This window comes from Aythya ferina, assembly GCF_964211825.1.
Source record: "Aythya ferina genome assembly, chromosome: 7".
Classification (NCBI taxonomy): Eukaryota; Metazoa; Chordata; class Aves; order Anseriformes; family Anatidae; genus Aythya; species Aythya ferina.
This window is the reverse complement of record NC_140302.1, coordinates 23,402,541-23,421,911: the sequence shown is the minus strand read 5'-3', so window position 1 is coordinate 23,421,911 and position 19,371 is coordinate 23,402,541. Positions and strand designations below refer to the sequence as shown.

General features: G+C 67.2%; 3 protein-coding genes across 6 annotated transcripts; 2 read left to right on the top strand and 1 right to left on the bottom strand.

The window, feature by feature from the left end:
- Positions 1 to 115: 115 nt before the first annotated feature.
- Positions 116 to 12,720, bottom strand: MMS19 (MMS19 homolog, cytosolic iron-sulfur assembly component). 4 transcript variants are annotated; one of them, XM_084526607.1, is made up of 31 exons: positions 12,619 to 12,720; positions 10,275 to 10,323; positions 9,786 to 9,886; positions 8,485 to 8,570; positions 8,076 to 8,150; positions 7,455 to 7,524; positions 7,145 to 7,273; positions 6,881 to 6,942; positions 6,553 to 6,639; positions 6,180 to 6,254; positions 5,915 to 5,992; positions 5,519 to 5,657; positions 4,945 to 5,099; positions 4,773 to 4,851; positions 4,391 to 4,516; positions 4,001 to 4,082; positions 3,581 to 3,678; positions 3,130 to 3,270; positions 2,845 to 3,000; positions 2,565 to 2,664; positions 2,329 to 2,431; positions 2,156 to 2,230; positions 1,905 to 2,031; positions 1,722 to 1,822; positions 1,591 to 1,647; positions 1,324 to 1,510; positions 1,134 to 1,216; positions 882 to 1,046; positions 741 to 800; positions 545 to 645; positions 116 to 468 (listed from the first exon to the last, which is right to left on the bottom strand). In XM_084526607.1, the coding sequence occupies exons 1-31, from the start codon at positions 12,716 to 12,718 to the stop codon at positions 441 to 443; spliced, it is 3,075 nt and encodes a 1,024-aa protein (XP_084382733.1). In that variant the 5' UTR covers positions 12,719 to 12,720; the 3' UTR covers positions 116 to 440. The 4 variants fall into 4 exon arrangements, 3 of the variants coding, with proteins under 3 accessions (XP_084382733.1, XP_084382732.1, XP_084382734.1); XR_014695222.1 differs by having other exon boundaries at positions 545 to 659; positions 4,773 to 5,099; XM_084526606.1 differs by having other exon boundaries at positions 4,773 to 5,099.
- Positions 12,721 to 12,921: 201 nt separating this feature from the next.
- UBTD1 (ubiquitin domain containing 1) lies at positions 12,922 to 16,404 on the top strand. The gene is made up of 3 exons (XM_084526265.1): positions 12,922 to 13,188; positions 15,355 to 15,582; positions 15,683 to 16,404. Exons 1-3 carry the CDS (start codon positions 12,960 to 12,962, stop codon positions 16,066 to 16,068), a joined length of 843 nt encoding a protein of 280 aa, XP_084382391.1. The 5' UTR covers positions 12,922 to 12,959; the 3' UTR covers positions 16,069 to 16,404.
- A 138-nt stretch (positions 16,405 to 16,542) lies between these two features.
- ANKRD2 (ankyrin repeat domain 2) lies at positions 16,543 to 18,970 on the top strand. Its single transcript, XM_084526264.1, has 9 exons — positions 16,543 to 17,262; positions 17,373 to 17,486; positions 17,561 to 17,722; positions 17,827 to 17,934; positions 18,017 to 18,115; positions 18,208 to 18,306; positions 18,402 to 18,500; positions 18,602 to 18,700; positions 18,776 to 18,970. The coding sequence occupies exons 1-9, from the start codon at positions 17,008 to 17,010 to the stop codon at positions 18,878 to 18,880; spliced, it is 1,140 nt and encodes a 379-aa protein (XP_084382390.1). The 5' UTR covers positions 16,543 to 17,007; the 3' UTR covers positions 18,881 to 18,970.
- Positions 18,971 to 19,371: the final 401 nt, after the last annotated feature.

Here is a 19,371-nt window from a genome sequence, read left to right as displayed (position 1 = left end):
GGCGCAGCAGTCTGGGAGCAGGAGGATGATGATTCCCCACCAGGAGTTAGGGTGTGCAGGGAAGGGGAAGGGCACTGGAGGCCCAGCCCGGGCTGCACCGAGATCCCTCACAGCGTTACCAAACCAGCTCTTTATTCCTCTTGCAGAGGGGCCGCTGCGCACCGTACCCGTGTGCACAGGCCTGCCCTCTCCCTTCACGCAGGGCGAGTCTGTCCAGCACTGTCCCTGGCTGCAGGCAAGCCACGAGCAGCACAAATCCTTCCCTCCCGTGGGTGCAGGGAAGTTGGGGGGTGCCAGGGTGCTGCTGTCTGCTGGCCCCCACGCTCCAGGCAGTACCAGCTCCCGGGGAGGCTGTGCCCGTGGTGTCAGTTGCGTGGCTTGGCAGGGCGGCAGCAGGCCCGTCAGGTTGTCAGCCAGCACGGGGAGGGCATGCGGGGCGCTCACCTGCCCGGGCTCCCCACCAGGAACCTGTGGGGACAGAGACGGTGCTGAGCCACCTCCCCGCCACCCCAGCTCCTTCCCAGCTCCAGCAGCAGCCGCTCACCATTCCCCCCGTGCTGCCACCGCCTCCTTCCGCACCAGCCTCTTCTTGTCATCCAGGGGCTTGGCCAGCGCCCGGATCACTCTGGCTTTGTAGGGGAGCAGCTGTAGGACAGAAACTGCTCTTAGTGAGAGTGCCGGGGTGCTGGGTGCCCCCCGGGAGCCCCCTGCACGCAGGGGCAGGCAGCAGGAGCACTTACCACGACGGTGGGCAGGCTGGTGAGCGCGTGGGCGCAGCGCAGGGCGGCAATGCGGACAGCCTGCAACACACAGGGGTGAGGGGACGGAGGGGAGAGGGGTGCAGGAACGGGGAGCATGGTGCAGGAGAGGGGCGCACGCACCATGGCGGGGCTGGAGGTGAGGCTGAGGAACTTGGTGACCAGTGTGTCGACGTGAAGGCTCATGATCTGTGGAGCTTCAAGCAGCAGCGGCTGGAGGCAGCTGAGGGTGGAGAGCTGCACCACGCGGTCCGAGCAGGACAAGGCCTCGAGCAGGAGGGAAAGCAGCTGCAGGGGGGAGGACACAGATGTGAGCAGCTCCCAGCCCTGCGGTCTGGGCACTGCCACGGTCCCCCTGCTGGGAATGGCTCTCACCGTGGGTAGCTCCGTCACCAGCACAGGCTTGGGGAGGTGGTTGAGCACGTGGGACAGGCCCTTCAGGTAGTTGGCCTTCACGTCTGCGGAGGGCAGAGACGGTTACGGGCAGGAAGGAGAGGACGCCGGCTCCGAGCCCCTGGGGGAGGGGGCAGGGGGTGGCGGGGCCGGGGCTGGGGCCAGCTCTCACCGGGGCCAGCCCCGTGGAAGCCCTGCACCAGCTTGGGCACGTTGTCGGTGAAGAAGCGCTGGCGGAACATGATGCGCACGTCGGCGTGGCAGCCCTTGTGCAGCACGTCCGGGGACTCGGCCATGAGCAGGGAGAAGCCGTCGGCCGCGGCGGGGCCCAGCTCCACGTCGCCCAGCAGGCCCAGCAGCTGCGGGGGACAGAGCGCTGGGACGGGGTGCCCGCGGCCAGGAGGCTCCTCGGGGAGCACCCGGCCTCCCCGCTGCCTACCTTGTCCGTCAGCTGGGAGCTCAGGGGGTGGTAGCGCAGCACCAGGGCTTTGGTCACCTGTGTGGGCAGAGCGGAGTCAGCGCCACGCTGCCCCGTGGAGAGGGGAGCCCAGAGGGGGGAACCCCGCTTACCCAGAGCAGCAGGGTGAGCGCCTGCTCTCGGCGCGGCCCCTCTGCGAGGCCGGGCTCCATCCTGTTCACCGCAAGCTGCAGGATCTCATCCAGCTGCTGCCCTGGGGACGCGGAAGGGACAGGCTGAGCCCTTTCCCTGCCACCCCCGTGTGGGGACCCCCAGGCCCTGCCCGGCTCCCTTACCCGCCGGGTGCTTGTTCAGCAGCCCCGCGAAGCACTTGGCGGCCGTGGTGGCTGTGAAGGGGCAGTTGCAGGAGCAGCTCAGCGCCAGCAGCTCCCGGAGCAAGCGTTCCTGCTGGGGGATCGCCACCTGAGAGGGACACAGAGCGTGTCACAGCCTGGGGACACAGCTTGTCCCTGCCTCTGCCCACGGAGCTTGCTGTGGAGCTGGGCGGGACGGTGCTCAGGCAGGACCCTTCTCCCCCCCAACTTACGTCACGAGGCAAGGAGCAGACAAAGGCCATGAGGAGGGCGACCAGGCGCCTCTGTGCCTCCAAGCACTCCCCCTCCTGCGGGGGAAAAACAGCGCCCACGTCAACCACGGCTCCTGCTGGCAGCCTGCGCCCACATCCTCACTTCCTGCCCCTGTTCAGTGCCCCCTACGCACCGCAAAGGGCTGGAAGGAGCAAGGGAAACTGTTCTGGGGCAGGAAGGAAACCTCTCCGTCCAGGAAGAGGGGCACCACGTGGGCCACGCTCTGGGCAGCCAGCCTAGGAGAAAGGAGACGCTGCAAAGTGCTGCTCTGGGAGCATCGCCACAGAACTCCCCGGAGGCACGGGGCCACCCCGGGGAGCAGCAGAAGGGAACGCAGCCTGCGCCGTGCCCCACGCCAGCAGTACTCACTCAGGGCTAAGGTGGGTGGTGGCAGCGCTGATCACGGGGACCATGGCAGCCAGCACGTCCTCCTCCAGCAGCGCCTTGCCCAGGAGCGGCTGGGTGCTCTCTGCAGGCAGCAGGAGGGCAGGGATTTGGTGCTGCAAATTTGCAGCTCTGCCCCTGGCAGGGGGCAGCAGGGCCCGCAGTGCCCGCGCCTGCCGGCGGGTGGCAGCAGCAGCGCTCTGCAGAGCCCCAGGAGCTCAGGGAGCCGCTGCCGGCCCCTCCTGGGCTCCAGCCCCGCACCTACCCTGCATGGCAGCCTGCACGGCCATGGCCAGCAGACAGGGCACCACGGCCTGGTGGAAGTACCAGCAGCCCTCCGCGTCCTGCTGGCACTGCAGGGCCACGCGGTGCAGGCTCTGGCACACGGAGATCACCTCTTGGGCACTGCCAGCCTCGCTCCCTGCAGGGCACAGGCACTGTCACACCACCCCGTCGGCGCCAGCAGCGTCCCGGGGCTGCCACCACGAGCAAGAAACCCAGCTCCTGCCCGGACACACGGTGCCCTGCTGCCCGTTCCAGGCTGCATTACCTTTCTGCACCTTCCGGAGATGCTGCAGCAGGACGGGGACGGTCTCCCTCACGATGCTGGCGTGCGTGGACACAGCTGCCAGGGCCTGCAGGCAGCGCTGCCGCAGGGAGCGGAGGTCCCGGGATCTCTCCTCCTCCCGCTCTGAGGGGAAAACACACCCCAGGGGGGTGTTAGGGTGGCACCCAGGCCATTCAGGACCCAGCCCGTACCAGGGTAGATTGGGTGCAGAAGCACAGGACCACCCCAAGCCAAGCCCAAGGCTCCCTGCCATAGCTGGGCAGCTCCTCGAGGGCAATTCCAGCTGCAGTCCCTAGCCGCAGCCCTCCCGGTGCCAGCACCGCATTGTGCTGGGAATTCCCCACCAAGGACAGCCACAGACCCGTGCCGTGTGGCACAGCCTCCCTGCTGCACCCCAGCACCAGAGTCATTCCCTTCCCACCACCACCCCTACCTGACTGCAGCTCCTCCCCGAGCCTGGGCACCATGCGCCCGGAGAAGACCTTTGGGTAGATGGGGGCCAGACACCCAGCTGCCTCCATCGCTGCTTCGCTGCCAGGAGGGAAGAGCACAGAGGGGGGAACGTAAGCAATGCAAAACCTGAGCTGCTGGTGCAGCAGCTGCAAAGATCTGGGCCAGAAGGTGTCTCCAGAAACCCATTTCTCAGCAATCTGCCTTTTTCACACTACTGGCTAGCAGTGCAGAGCCTCCTGCATTGCAGGCCCAGGCTTTCTGATTTACAGACCACAAACTACTGGTTCACCCCTTTGCTTTTACACCCATGCCTCCACCCAGAAGCCTCTACAGCCCCTCTCTGCGAAGATGAGTTCTGTTCCTCCTCCCAGAGTGTGGGTGACTGGAGCACAGCCCTCACCTGCTCTGGGAATCCTCCTCATGCAGGGTGAGCCGGATGAGGTGATCCACAACCAGCTCCAGGTCAGAGGGAGACAGGAAACCTGGAACAAGAGCCCCAGAGGAATCATGCCCTCGGCCAAAGACAAAGATCCCGGTGTGCTGGCCAGCATCCTCCCCCCTTGTCTGGGATATCAGCAACACTGCAGTACAGACTCCAGAGACAGAAGGAGCCCAATATGAACAGGTGAGAGTGAAATTGAGTGTCCCTAGAGATTATGGCCTGGGTAGGAAGTGCTGCCACTGCTCCTGTGTGCCTACGTGCAGCACAGGTGGCCAGCCAGGGTATCCCATGGCTCCCAGAACGGGGTGACACCTCCCCCTGCTTCCCCAGGAGAAGCGAGGCACCAACCTTGCAGGGAGCCCAGGACAGTCAGCGCCCTGATCCCAACCAGCTGCAGCTGCACGCTGGGGTCTGTCAACGCTGAGAACACCACAGAGCAGACTGGGGCTCGCAGGGACAGCACAGCGCTCTCATCTGCAGAGAGAGGCACAAACAGAGTCACTGCCAGCATCTGGCTGTCACAGCAAAGCCACCCCCATGGCACTGAACAGACTTTTCACACCCACCCACGCAGGATCCCTGGCCCAGGCAGGCGGGCTGCACAACAGCTGCCCCCAAGTCAGTGAGCTTTTGTTCTCCATCAGGGTAGGGGAAGGTGAGGGCAGTGCCAGAAGCCCCCAGGGACACAGCAGGGGTATGTGGGTACCTCCGGAGGGACCAGCAGCCTCACCTTCTTCCACATGTCCCCATTTCTGCTGCAGCTCCAGGAAGCCCAGCAGCATTTCCAGGATTGTCCTCCTCTGGCTGCTCTGCAGGGACACAAAGGCACATCCCAGCTCACCGTGACTGCTGGGACCCAGCTGCATCTCAGCCCAGTGCCACGAGGCCGGGGTGCCCCTCACCTGCGAGTGCTTGTTGTACTGCTCCAGCAGCAGGGGCAGCACGCTGTGGGTGAGGCGGTGGTAGGAGCGCAGGGAGGCACCCGCTGCTGCCTGCAGGAGTTTGGCACTCGGCCACACCAGCTTCATATCGGGCTCGCACAGATGGTGCCTGCAATCTGAGATGTGCTGCGTGTCAGCCACCCCGGCAGGACCGCCCCTGCCTCGCGTGCAGGGCACAGCTGGTAGCTGGGCTGGGACTCGCTGCTGGGGCACGGCTCTGAGCTGCAGCGCGGCCTCCTTGGCAGAGCTGCTGCCTCCAGCTCCAGGCACGCAGCACAGCTCTGGACTCCCCAGTCCCAGCTGGGAGGGAAGCAACTCAATCCAATTTGTATGCCCTACTGTATCCTCTTCTCCTCCCTCCTACTGCCAATTCCCTTGAGAGAATTCCCTCAGAAGCCAATGCTAGCTGGGAGACTCAGAAAGAGAAGAAACAGGCTTCAAAGAGAACACGGGGGCAGACATCTCTGGCTAGGAGGATGCTTGCAGGCCTGGCTGCTCAGGGCAGGGTAGGTCTCCAAGCCAGCTACCCAGCTACCTTGCAGGATGCTGCTAAGGAAGGAGTCCAGGAGGTCCTCGGCGTCTGAGCTGAGCACGGAGCGGGAGAGGCAGGCGGAGAGGGCGTGCAGTGCAGCCAGGCACTCTGCCTCCACCTTCTCGCTTGCCGTCTGGAACACCTGCAGGAGACATGTGGGGTGAGCTGCGTGCAGTGCTGACCCCGGCCGCAGGCTTCACGTTCCCAACACGGGGCTGAAGGGCTCAGGCTGCAGCATGCAGGAAGTGGTGCTTCTAACACAGCCAACAAGCCCCGTGACACACCGGGAGGGGTGGCCTGTCCCCCCGGCCCTGTTCTTCAGCTGGGACACTGGTGGAGGCTGGTGGGAGATATGGGGCCCTTGAGGACTGCCTTTGTTAGGGGCCCTGCAGCACTCACCTCCCTGCGCAGGGATGACCAGAGGCTGGGGAGGAATTCCTGCAGCTCTTTCTGCCCGTAGATGGCACAACAGGCAGTCTGCAAGAGAGAGAGACAGGAGAGAGGATCAGAGAGACCTCAGGACCAGTAGGACACAGAGCAGGGACGCTGTGAGACAGGAAAATGTGGACCGGGCTCTGCAGCAGAGAGCCTTTGGCTGCCAGACACAGGAGAGGAGCTGCTGCTGGCACAGGCCAGCTGTGGGCAGTGGGGGATCCCTCCTTACCAGAGTCTGCAGGGCGTCGAGCTTGGCACTTTGCAGGTCCGAGTCCATCTTCTCAATGAGCAGAGGGAGCAGGAACTACAGAAAGAGGTGGTTAAGGCAGCCCGCTCTGTGCCACGCTGTCCCTGGCCCTGCAGGGCTGCAAGCTCAGCCTCTGCCAGGAGAGCAGAGCTAGAGAGAGACGTGCAACAGGCAGCCCCTTCCCAGGGTGTCACCCTTCACGTGCCCAGCCCCCGGGACAGGCAGGACACAAGGGCTGCCAGCAGGCTCCTGGTCCCAGTTGTTCCCTTCCCACAGAGCTGCTCTGGGAGCTGCAGAACCAGGAGCTGCAGCCTGTGCTCAGGCATGGTGCTCAGGAGCCCGAGGAGCCACCTACCTCAGCAAACTGGGGCGTGGAGGCCAGCACGGCCCGGAGGCTGAGGATCAGGTCCTCTCTCTGGATGCCGTGAGGGTCGTTGGGGGGCTGGAAGCACAGAGAGAAGGTCATGAAACATCAGCCAAGGCTGCATCACCTCATCTCCAGCAAGGCAGCAGCAAGGCCAGCCTCCAGGCAGCCTGGCACTGGCCTGGGTGCCAGAGCTGGCAGCACAGCACTGCCCAGCTCAGACTCTTGCCCATCCTCTCCTCCCAGTCCCTGGGGGGGACACGAGACCCTAGGAAAACACCAGGAGGAAGGGGTTATGGCACGGGGCAGACTCACTCACTGGAGTAAAATCAATGGGGAAGTAGCAGGATGTCACTTCAAACAGCTCCTCCACAAAGGGACCTGCAGGGAGAGGTCAGCGTTAGCAGAGCTGCTGAGCAAGGGAGGCACAGCTCCGCCCAGCAGCCGTGACGGGTTGGCTCTGCAGCTCCTAAATCACGTCAGGGACAAGGAGCCCTGCTCAGACCCAAGAGCCATCCCTCCAACATTCAAGGAGAATTGATTCCACCCCCCAACTGGCTCTGCAGAGCAGGCCCAGGCTCACCCAGGGCATAGTTCTTGGCAATGAGATCGCGCACGATCTGGAAGGCCACCAGCAGGTTGCGGGGATCCTTCTCCCCATCCATCACCTGGATGAAGCCAAAGGTGAAGTCAGCCCCCAGGCCCTTCAGCTCTGCAGAAAGAAGGTGCAGGACACGAGACCTCACCAACACAGCACGGAATCAGCCCAGCTTCCCCAGTCCCACGGCCCGTCCAGCTCTCCTCAAGCAGTGCCACAGAGCCCTCTGAGCAGAAAGCAAGCCACATTCCCGGCCCAAACAACCCCAGAGTGCTTCTGGCATCTGCCCCCTCACCTTCCTCCCTGGTGCCCATGAAGTTGGTGATGATGCTGTAGACTGTGTGGCGGTCCAGCTGCAGCAGGGACTGGAGGGAGGAGCAGAGGAATCAAAACAAGCCCCCGTACAGGCAGCACTGCTACCCAGCACCCAGGGGCACGCACAGGCAGCACCCTCACAGCTCTGCTGCTGCTTTGGGGCCTGCAGGCCCCACGTACCACGTGCAGAGCGTGCACATGCTTGTGCAACTGCACCTGAACGCGACCGTGCCCGTCACTAAATGGGCGCACAACCACAGTCACACCTGGGCTCATACGCTGCCCAAGGCCTGCCAGCATAAACAGCCTTAAGATGGAGAATTTGGGAACTGGAGCCACTTAAACACTGCCTGGAGAATGGAAAAAAAGGAAATGATCCCCCTAGGGCTGGTACAGGAGAGGACAAGGGCCAAACAGGAATCTCAGCTGCCTTCTGCCTCTCGCTCTGCAGCAAGCCATGCTGCCTGAGCTCTGCAGGAGCACTGCTGCTGGAGGATGTGCTACGCTGCACTGCTGCTGCAGGTGCTCGGTCCTAAAGCAGGCGGGCTGTCCCCAGGCACACAGAGAACAGGGACAGGAGGAAGGAAATGACATTGCTCACCTGCACGTGCACCTCCTGGAAGATGGCTTTGAGCACGGATACTGCTAGCCCTGGGGCTAGTACCTCACACATGCTCTGGGAACAGGAAGAGAAAAGCAATAGGAAGGATGACTCTGTGCTTGCAGGACCCTCTCCTGCCCTGGGGGAGCTTGTCACCCTCACAGAGGAGGAAGGACAGGATATCTGTCATCTGTGCTGTCCCCAGGGCACGCAGGGTGTCCTTGCCCCAATACCAGCAGAAATTCACAGCATTCCCCAGCCCCTGCGAGGGGACAGCAGGAACAGGAGACAGGGCGATGCTGCGGGGCAGGAGCTGATGGCCCAGCTGGTCTCTGCTTCAGCTCGTACCCGTGAGCTGCACCCCCAGCACCCCCCGGAGCCATCCTCGTGCTGTGGGACAGGAGCTCACCAGCGCACGGAGTCCCTGCAGCACCGAGGGGATCACGAGGTGATGATCTTGCAGCCGGTTCTCGTAGAACAGGACCAGGTGCAGCGCTGCCAGAAACAGACCCCGCGGTGCGTTAACCCTGGCGGGAGCTGCTGGGCAAGCAGCGAGAACGTCTCTGCGTTCCCTTGGTGCTGACACTTTCTCCCTCCCCCCTGAGGGACCACAGCTGGCCGCGGCGGGGCAGCACCCGCCTCCGGAGGTGCTGCAGCCACCCGGGCCATGTGCAGCCTGCCCAGACACGTGGCTGCAGCCCCGGGCAGGGAAGCGGCAGCCGCCCGCTTGGCCCAGGCTGCAGGATGTCACGGGGTGGGGCAGGAGCCCCGGCTCCCCCACGCTCAGCTCCACAACACGTTCCTGGGGCCTGAGTCACGGCCACGGGCGCCTGCACGGCCCGGCCCTGGGAGCGGCGGCAGGAAGCGGACTGGAAGAGCCGGCTGGCAGCATCCTGCGCCCACGGCTGCCGCATGAAGTCCCCCCCCGGCACGCAGCCTGACGCAGCGCCCAAGAAATGAGCTGCGTGAGGAGGGCCACGAAGGGAGACGGGCTGGCGGCCATGCCGCGGCAGCTCCTCTCCTGGGATGCTCCTCTCCCAGCATGTTCTAATTCCATCCTTCCTTTCCTCTGCCTCTCCTACTACTCCCCTGCCCTCCTGCCAGCCTGCTGGTGTGGGATCAGCGACCCACCAGCAAGGCCCCCAGTCCAGCTCAAGGCCTGGCAGCACTTATTTGGGTTTCCCTGCTGCCAGCCAGCTGCTCTGAGGCCTTTACCACAGCCAAACCTTCTCCTCGCCTCCACGAGTGGGGCATCTTCCCCTCCCACCCCCATCCTCTTCTCTGCTCTCGCCCTCACGCTGATCTCCCCTCCTCCCCAGGCCACAGAGGTCCCCCAGAGCCAACCCGTGCAGCCCGAGGGCTGCGGCGTGACCGGCTGTGTGAGCGATGGCTTTCCTGCAGTGAATCACCACGCGGGGATCCTGACGTGCAGATGTGTCCCCGAGGCCTCCCATGTGGCGCTGAGCACGCCCGGGTACACGACACCCACGCACTGCCGGGGGCACCAGCTGCAAAGCCAGGCCCAAATTGTGTCGGGAGGGTGGCACACAGGCTGCAGCGTGAGGCCCCGTGTCCTCCTTGGACTTTGACCCTCGAGAGATGCATGCAGAGCTGCCACGGTGCTAAAGCAACCCGTTTGCTGAGTGCAGAACAGGCTCTCAGGGCCCAAAGCCTGCCAGCAGCCGGTGTGGGGTGCAGAGCAGCCCTTACCTTCCTTCTCCTGCAGCAGGGAGTGACACTCGAGCAGGACCTGTGACAGCAGCTGGATGCCTCGCCCTCGCGTCCGAGGATCTGTGTTCTCCAAGCAGAACCTGCCCCACACACGGCAAAAACCCCGGAGAGCTGGTGTGAGCGGGGACACGAGCAGGAGGCATGGCCCAAACGAGCACGTTACAAGCTGAAGGGCGCTGCTTGCTGGGCACGGCCCTGCCGATGGCACTCAGGGGGAGCTGATTCCTCCTCCTCCCCAGCCAGGCTGTCCCCAGCAGGAGCTGTCCCAGCTGGGACGTGTTCTGGGGCTCGCTGCCCGCCACAACACCTTCCCTCCGCCCCGGGAGAGCCTCGTGGGCTGCTCCGGCCCTGTCTGTTCCCAAATGGCTCCCCTGTCCTGCGCGGGCACCGACTGCAGCCAGCCTGCCCTGCACGAGCTGGCAGCTCGCACACTTCTGCTCGTGGGAATGTCCCCTGCGGTCTCCTTACCCCAGTGCCTCCACGAGCTGCAGCACAGTCCAGCTTCCATCTTTCACCCCTGCAGAAAAGAGGCAAAGGGAGTGAGCCTGCGACTCCCTGACCCTCCCTTAGGCACGGCGCTGGGGCCAGGGGCTGGGAAATGCACCATGGACAAAACAGGAGGTGGCACAGAGCTACCCCCCCAGTGCTCCCCAAGAAATCAGACTCTTCACAAGGCAGCGGCCAAACCAAATGGCCCGGACACTCCCGAACACCCAGCTGCCACGGCTCTGCACTGAGCAACACCTGCACGAACTCCCTGCAGGCTGGGGGCACGGAGAAACACGGCTTTGTGGTCGCAGCAAGGCAGCGCCGGGACTCCTGGAGCCTGTTTCCAGCTCTGACTCAGACAGCCCGGCCAGGTTGCTTCACTCCCCTCCTGCCCCAACGCTCCTGCAGCTGAACTGGGGGAAGAGTCGCTCCCCGGGAGGCTTTGCTAAGGCCTGGCTGCATCCTAGGGGAGCCCTGGAGAAGGGCAGGGTCTCTCCTGCCACCCACAGCCTCGTGCTCGGGCACGGCGCAGCTCTGCCCAGCCCCCTAACCCATACCCCAGGTGGCCGGGGACACTGCTCGTGCCTCCTCCCTCAAGCACCCCGCAGGAGGTCCGAGCACGGAGCTGCCTTTTCGAAGCAGCGCCTCCACCGAGCTGCCCGTGACCTCAACAGGAAGGAGCGAAGCGTGAGCTCTGCCCGCAGCCGGCTCTTCGTGCTCCTGCGGGCTGGAGCCCCTCGCTCTGCTGCAGCGGGCGGGCTCGCCCTGCTCTCGGGGAGCGGGAGGCCGCGGGGCTTTGCCTCTCACGAGGCGACCACAGCAGCCCCAGCAGCAGCACCGCTGCCGGCTCGCGGGGACCCGTGTCCTCCCTGACACCTCCCCCGCCCTTCCACACGCCACACACCATTTCTGCACCTTTTCTGTTCCTCCCGTCTCCCCCAGCCCCTTACAACGTGATGGATCCCTGCTACAGCACCTCCCCTCTCCCTGCTGTTTAATACCAACAACCTCAGCCTCCTCTGACGCTTGTGCATCCCGAGCTGCCCGTGACAGCACTGCAGCCCTTCTCCCAAACTCACACCTAATGCAGTGCTCAGCAGCACACGCGAGCAGCTCGCCGTGCCTCTGCCAACAACTGCACAGAGCCCACGAGGTCAGAAAAACCTCCCCTCTCGCTCAAGGACAGGGGATGCAACGCAATACTCTCTGGCGTGCGTTGTGTGTGAGGTCAGCAGGGCCTGAGGTGCGGGCTCGTCAAGGTCGGTGTGCCCCAGGTGCCATACGGCGGGCGGGAGCTGGGGACGGCTCCTCTCTGCGTGGCTCTGAGCAGACAAAGCCTTCCCCAGGCACTTCTGTAACATGACCAGGGGCGACAACAGCAGCTGTAAGGTTATCTGCCCTTGCCTCTGTTTCCCCCCTCTGTCTCAAATGTGTCAGGGGCTTTGTGCAACTCTTGTGCATGTCACCCAGCTTAGTGAATTTCCTTTCATTTCCTCCAATTTCCTTCCATTTCCCACCACCAGTCAGTTCACAATCCAGCATCTCGGGGTGGGCCAACAAGCTGCTCCTCTCTGTAAGGCAGCCGATGCAGCCCTTCCCTCTCAAACCCTTTCCACAAAGTGCCAAAGCCACTGGAAGGAAGACAAACGTGCTGCCTTATCCTTAAAAAGCCATCCTCCCGCAGCTACACATTCCTCAACGTAACGAAGTCACCACACCGCTGCTCCAAGCGGAAAGAAAATTATCCCAGGAAACCAAACGCCCCAAGCCCTGCCTGGAGAGGAGAAACCACAGAAGCGCAGCACGAGCCTCGCGCTCCCCTCAGCTCACCCACCCTGCGCCCCAACCTCACATTCCCTGACCCAGAGCAGCCCTGGCACCGCTGCCAAACCCCACAGCTCCAGCCCCACCCCGTGCTCTGGACCAATCCTATAGAATCCTGCCCCACAGCCCTGCAGCTCTGCTTCCACCCCATCCCCAGCATCCCCGCACCCCTCCCCGTGCTGCTGCCCCACAGGTGCCCCGCAGACCCCAACCCCTCGCCCTCAGGCTCTGGCTCCCACCTCACCCTCTGCTGCACACCCCCTGTGCTGCTGCTCCGTCACCCGCAGCCCCTGCCCCTCAGCACCCCATGGCCACCACCCCAGGGCCTCAGCTCGCCCCCAGCCCCAGGGCCCCCCCCCCAACCCCACAGGGCCCAGCCCCAGGCCCAGGCCCAGGCCCACTCCCTGAGGCCCAGCCCCAGGCCGTGCCCGCAGCCCCCCTCCACCCCCCTCCCCGCCCCCCCCAGCCCCTTCACCGCCCCCCGCGCCCCGCCCGGTACCCGCCGCCAGCTGCGCGGCCCCGTCCTGCTGCCCTCCCGCGGCGCCCCTCACGATTCCCTGCAGCCGCTCCGCTCCCGGCCCCCCGCCGGCGGCCGCCATGACACCCGCACCCAGCCCGCCGCTCCCGCCGCGCGCATGCGCAGCCTCCCTCCCTCCCCCTCCCCTCGGCCAGCCGCGGCGCGTGCGCACTGAGACCCCGCGCCGCTCTTTCCCTCCCCGCCCGCCCTCCTTCCGCCAGGAGCACGGCGGCCCGCGAGGGACACAAAGCGGCGGGAGGGGGCGGCTTCGCGCACGAGGGCGGCGCCGGTGGCGGCGGCGGCGGCGGCGGCGGGGCGGGCACATGCGCACCTGTGGGGGCGGGGCGGCGGTGGCCCCGGCGCTCAGAGCCGGGCGGAGGCGGCTGCTTGGCGCCGGGGCCCCGCGGGTCGGGAGCAGCGCGGAGCCGGCCCGGCCCCATGCCGAGCCGCCCGCCCCGTCGCCGCCGCCGCCGTCGAGCCCCGCCATGGGCGGCTGCGTGGGGCGGCAGCGCCGGGAGCGGGCCCCCGCCGGGAGCACCCGCAAGAGAGCAGGTGAGCGGGGCTCCGGGCACCGGGGGGGACCCCGTGCCGTGCCCCCGGGGCGGCTCCGCTGCCGGTGTCCCCTCGGTGGAGCCGCCCCGCCGGTACCGGGAGGGGTTTCGCAGCGCCCCGGTGCCTCCCGGTTGCGGGAGCCGGGCCCCGGGCAGGGCGGGCGGGCGGCAGCGGGACCCGCAGGGCTCCTGCCCCGTGCGCCCCGTCGGGGCCGGCCGGGAACGGGAGCCCCGGGGAGCACCGGGGGGGGGCTGCCGGTGTCCGCGGAGGGGCACCGGGGGGCTGTGCTGGCCCTGCTGCCCTGTGCCGGTGTCTGGGGGGACGTGGGATGCTCGGGGGGCACCGGGAGATGCAACCGGAGGGTCCCCGGGGCCGTGCCGGGACGGAGCCCGGTGCGCGGATGCCCCCGCCCGGGAGCGGAGAGCCCCGCAGTGCTCCTCGGGGGGGGACCGGGCACCTCGGGGCGGTGCTGGGGACCCCAAAGAGACCCCAAAGGGCCCCCACGTCGGGGCACGAGGCGCTGGGAGCAGCCCCGCCGCGGGGGTGCCGGTGCCGGTGCCGTCGGGGTGCGGCTGCCGGCCCGGCCCCACCTGCCCCGCGTGGGCGGCCGGACACGTCCCGACCCCCCCGGGCCCCCCGCGGGCAGCGGGTTGCACAACGGGCCGGGAGTAGCGCGGCACGGGGCGATGACGGGCAGGGCCCCGGCTGGGCGGCAGCAATAAGGAGCAGAGCCTCAGCCGGGGACCCCCAGCCCCCCGATGCTGCTGCCCCCCCTGGGCTGGGCTCTGTCCAGTCCTGGGTGCCGGGAGCCCTGCTGCAGCCCCGCTGCTCGTCCCAAAGGAGCCCGGCCCCATGGGAGCCTCCTTCCCCGGCCGCAGCAGGGTTGGTGTCTGCCGTGCCAGCTGCCGGGGCGGTGAAGGTGGCAGCGCCAGGGTTGAGCCGTGGGGCACGGGAGGACCTTCAGACCTCCGTCACCCTTAATCCCCGCGTGTCCTTGTCCGCCGCACCCGGCTGGGGACGGTCCTCCCCGGCCACCTGCAGCAGCCGTGGTGCTGGTGGCTCCTGCGCCCTTCAGGCGGGCGCTGCCCGGTGCCCGGGGCAGGTGCCGTCCCTGACCTTGCCGTGCCACGCTGCAAATCCCAACGGCCCCACACTGGGACTGCTGAATCGGCACCGCAGGCTGCAGCCGCCTGCCCTCGCTCCTCGGGGATGTGAGCACAGGCAGGGCGCTGCCCGACCCTGCACGGGGATGCTCAGCGCCCTAAAACAGCCCTCGGGGGCACTGCGCTGTCCCGTGCCCTATGGGAACCCTGTGCCACGTGTCCTGGATGGAGAAAACAGTCGTGTAGTGCTTCGTGTCACCCCCACAAGCCTCCCGGGGGTGGTGGCTGTCCCCAGCAGCCACGGGTGGCATCGCCCTGCCCTATGCTGGGTGCTCAGCATCCTTCCTGCGCAGCCGGGATCCCAACTTCCCCCCTTCCCCCCGCAGGAGCGGTGCCGGCTGGCGGCCCCGCAGGAAGGAGCTGTTGTCACTCATTGTCCCCAGCTCGGCTGGGAGTGACACCAGCTCCTTCCTGCCCCACGCGTCCGGCCGTGCCGTGGGGCTGGCAGCATGGGGCCGTTCCCACGGGGACACAGCCGGGTGTGGGGCTGCCCCACAGCTCCAGCCCGCCCGGTGCCCCATCCTGGGGGTCCCGTGGGTGGTGGCACCCATGTCCCACACCGCAACAGGGTGCTGCTGGCCTGGGAAGGGGCTTTTGCCACCGCCTGGGGTGACATCGCGGTGTGCTCGCCCCAGAAGTCATGCCCCCCCTCTGCGGGCTGCAGCTCAGCCCCCGTAATCCTGTTCCCACTCCAGCACACCGGCTTATTTGCTGGCTAATTCCCCAAGCTATAAATACTGCCCTGCCTCGAAGGGCCCTGCAGCCGCCCTGCTGGCCCCCGGCCCATCCTCCCCTGTCCCCAAAATGTGAGGGGGGAGAGCCCTGCTCCCTGCTGGGGGCGAGGGATGCTGCTGGGGGGGCAGCTGCTGTGCTGCGGGCTGGGACAGACACTGCTGTGTGTGGGGTCCCCACCAGCCCGTGGGGCAGGGTGCCCTTCCCCGGGTATTAGGGGCTGGATTTTGGGGTTTCAGAGCCCTTCCCTGAGCTGCTGCTGCCCCCCCAGGCCGCAATGAGCCCCTGAAGAAGGAGCGCCCCAAGTGGAAGAGCGACTACCCGATGACGGACGGGCAGCTGCGCAGCAAGCGGGACGAGTTTTGGGACACGGCGCCCGCCTTTGAGGGCCGCAAGGAGATCTGGGACGCCCTGAAGGCGGCCGCCTACGCCGTGGAGGCCAACGACCACAGCCTGGCACAGGCCATCCTGGACGGAGCCAGCATCACCCTGCCCCACGGTGAGGCCGCATCGGGCTGCGGAGCCGGGGAGGTTTTGGGAGCTCGGGGAGGTGATGGGGAGGCTCTGTGGGGCACGCTCACTCACCCCGCCGTCCCTAGGGTCGCTGACGGAGTGCTACGACGAGCTGGGCAACCGGTACCAGCTGCCCGTGTACTGCCTGGCGCCCCCCGTCAACCTGATCCTGGAGCGGGGCGAGGAGGAGGCGGCGGAGGCGGCCGAGCCCCTGCCCAGCGCGCGGCGCGAGTTCGCCCTCAAGGTGCGGCTGTCCACCGGCAAGGACCTGCGGCTCAGCGCCAGCATGGGCGACACCATCGGGCAGCTGAAGAAGCAGCTGCAGGCGCAGGAGGGCATCGAGCTGGGCTGGCAGCGCTGGTTCTTCTCGGGCAAGCTGCTCACCGACCGCACGCGGCTGCAGGAGACCAAGATCCAGAAGGATTTCGTGGTGCAGGTGATCGTCAACCAGCCCCTGCCGCCCAGGAACTGAGCTCTCCGGCAGGGAGGCCCCGTCCCGCAGTGGAGCACGGGGGCACCTCAGGGATGTCCCAGCCCTGCCGGAGCCACCGGGTCCCCTCCCCGGGGCCGTGGCGCCGCGGTGGCCCCGCCGGGCTGGAGGCACGGGCACAAGTTTGCTGTGGATGGTGTGGGACCGACGTGTGCCGGGGGGCCCCGCTGTGGGGCTGCCCCTCGGGGAGAGGCTGTGACCCGCCAGCCCCGGCCACGAGGCCGGGATCCCGCTGCCAGGGGGCCGCGGGGCTGCGCGGAGATGTCTCCCCTCTGTACATAGCCTGTGTATTTATCAATAAAGCCTTTTCATCCTTCAGCCAGGCGGGGGCTGTCCCCAGGCATCCTCGTGTAACGGGCGCCTTCCTTTGTGCAGCCTGAGGCTGTGGCACCCAGGGGTGGCCCTGTGTCCTGCCTGTGAGGGTGCCCTGTCCCTGGCTGTCCCTCCCCTGTCCTCAGCCCGGTCCCCTGGCCAGGTCCCGGCGCATTAACTGTCCCAGCACGGGGCACGCTGGCCTCATCGTACAAAAAGGGAAAGCAAAATCCCGGGGGGCTGAGCAATGTCCCCGGCAGCGGGAACAGCTGCGGGCTCTGCCTGCCGGCCCCACAGCCCCGCGTGCGGGGGGCAGACCAGGTGGTGCTCGGGATGCTCCGGCCCTGAGGTCATCCTCCAAAGCAGCACGGAGCCGCCGCGAGCATCCCGGCTGCCCGGGATGGGTGGCACGGGCTCAGGACCCGTGGGTTAACACACACCACGACCCAGCTCCATCCAGCCTCCAGAGCACCTCCGAGGGCTCCACGCACCCCAGGTCCCCCCCAGCCCAGTGCGGGGGTCCCGGGCGGCCGGCTGGGTGGGCCGTGGGTTGCTTTAAGAGCTGGCAGGAGGTGAGCCAGGGGCACCAGAAAGCAGCAGGGTGAGCTCATGGCTAAGCTGCCCCAGTCATGTGGAGCAGGCACAGCTGTCGGTGCCCTTGGGCAGCAGGACGGAGGGGCCGGCGGCATAAAGCCCCGCCGCCAGCAGCACCGGGAGCCAGCACCCACGGTGCCGAAGAGGAGGAGGAGGAGGAGAGGCCGTATCCTGCCAGGGGCTGCGCACGGAGCTGCCATGGAGCTGGACGTGGAAAAGGCCAAGGAGCTCATCGACCAGAAGCTGGCGGAGGAGGAGGAGGAGGAGAAGGTGGGTGCCGCGGGCTGCCGGCCACCCCAGGGACCTCAGCGGTGCCCGGGGGTGGCTGCCGGGGCTGCCCCAGGCTCCCAGGGCTCTGCAGCCCCCCCGTGTCCCTGCAGAGGATGAAGGGCGATGGCCCGCGGGAGCCGCCGGCCGTGGAGAGGATGAGCACCCCGGAGCTGGAGGAGGAGAAGCGGCAGGGCCCTCGCAACAGGGGCATCGAGGCCATCAAGGTGAGGGCTGGGAGTGGGGAGAAGGGTGCAGGAGGGCACGGCGGGGGCGAGCGGGGCGCTGCGTGTCCCCGCAGGGCCAGGAGCGGGTGCGGAGGAGCTCGGTGGACCTGCGTCGGGAGATCATCGACGTGGGGAGCATCCAGCGCCTCATCGAGCTGCGCAAGCAGCGCCGCAAGCGCCGGGAGGAGCGGGCGGCCACCCCCGAGCCCCCGCCGCCGCCGGAGCCCCTGGAGATCGTACGTGAAGGGGGGCCCCGAAAAGCCGGGGTGCCCTGGAGGAGCAGCACGCGGGGCCCCTTCGTTGTCCCCGCTGCCCCAGCCCTGCCCTGCCCTGCCCTCAGGAGGGTCCCGTGGAGCCGGAGACCTTCCTGCGAGCCGCCGTGCAGGGCAAGATCCGCGTCATCGAGAAGTTCCTGGCGGATGGTGGCTCCCCGGACACGTGTGACGAGGTAGCGCGGGGCGTCCCGGTGCGCTTCGGGTCATGGGGGGGGGGGGCACGGCCAGCCACCAAGGCGGCACCTCGCCCCCCAGTTCCACCGCACCGCCCTGCACCGCTCCTCGCTGGAGGGCCACACGGACATCCTGCAGAAGCTGCTGGACAGCGGAGCCACCGTCGACTTCAGGGACCGGGTGAGCCTCTGGGCACGGGGCGGAGGTGGGGGTCCCAGGGGGGACACGGGGTGGCGGTGTCCCCCCCGGTGACACCAGCTCTGGGTGCCCAGCTGGACTGCACCGCCGTGCACTGGGCCTGCCGGGGGGGGCACCTGGACGCCGTGAAGCTGCTGCAGGACCGCGGGGCAGACCTCAACCTGAAGGACAAGGTGAGGGGGCGCAGCCCGGGGAGGGGGCTGTGCTGGGGGCACAGCAGGGACGGGGGTGCTGATCCCTTCTGCTGTGTGTCCCCCCCCAACCCCAGCTGCTCAGCACCCCTCTCCACGTGGCCACCCGCACGGGGCACCCTGACATCGTGGAGCACCTCATCCACTGCGGGGTGGACATCAACTCCCCGGACAGGGTGAGTAGGAGGAGCCCTCCACCTCCAGGGGTTCCCAGCACCGTCCCCATGTCCCCCCCCGGGGGATGTGGGTGCACGGAGCCAGGCTGCGTGTCCCGCAGGAGGGGGACACGGCGCTGCACGACGCCACGCGCCTCAGCCGCTACAAGATCATCAAGATGCTGATCCTGCACGGGGCTGACATGATGGCCAGGAACCAGGTGGGCGCCGCGGGGCACGGGGGTGCCTGCGCCCTTCGCTGCCACCCCGGTGCCAACCTGTGCCCGCGCTCGCAGGCCGGCAAGACCCCGACGGAGCTGGTGCAGCAGTGGCAGACGGACACGCGCCAGGCGCTGGAGACCAAGGAGCAGCCGCAGGGGGAGGCCGAGGTCCCCGCGTGATGGCAGCGGGCAGGGACCGGGGCTGGGCTCGGCGCCAAGGAGCGGGACCCAGCTGAGTCAGCCGTGTTAATAAAGCCAGCAGCGAGCAGAGTTTGGCTCCGGCGGGCTGCCCCGGGGAGGTGGTGGGGCCAGGAGGGGCTGCGTGGTGCCCTGACACTGAGCGTGGGGGTGGTGACACCCGTGGGATGGTCACACGAGTGGCTCGGTTGCAGGACTCGTGGCTGCGGGATGCCCAGGTGCTGTTTGTGGTGCTTCACAGCCCTGCCTGGGCACACTGCTGGGGGGAAACTCCATTGAGGGCTGCTCAGACAGCAGGGGCATCGCCAGCCCCTCGGTGCGTCCCCAAAACATGTGGTGCTGGGGAGCAGCAGCACTGCTCTGCCTCACCGGAGCCGTGCCAGGAGGGACACAGCAGCCCCCTTACGAGTTGTGCCGCTTGTGCTGGGCACCGTGCCCCTTGCTCACTCCCCACAGACGTTCCCACTCGCCCG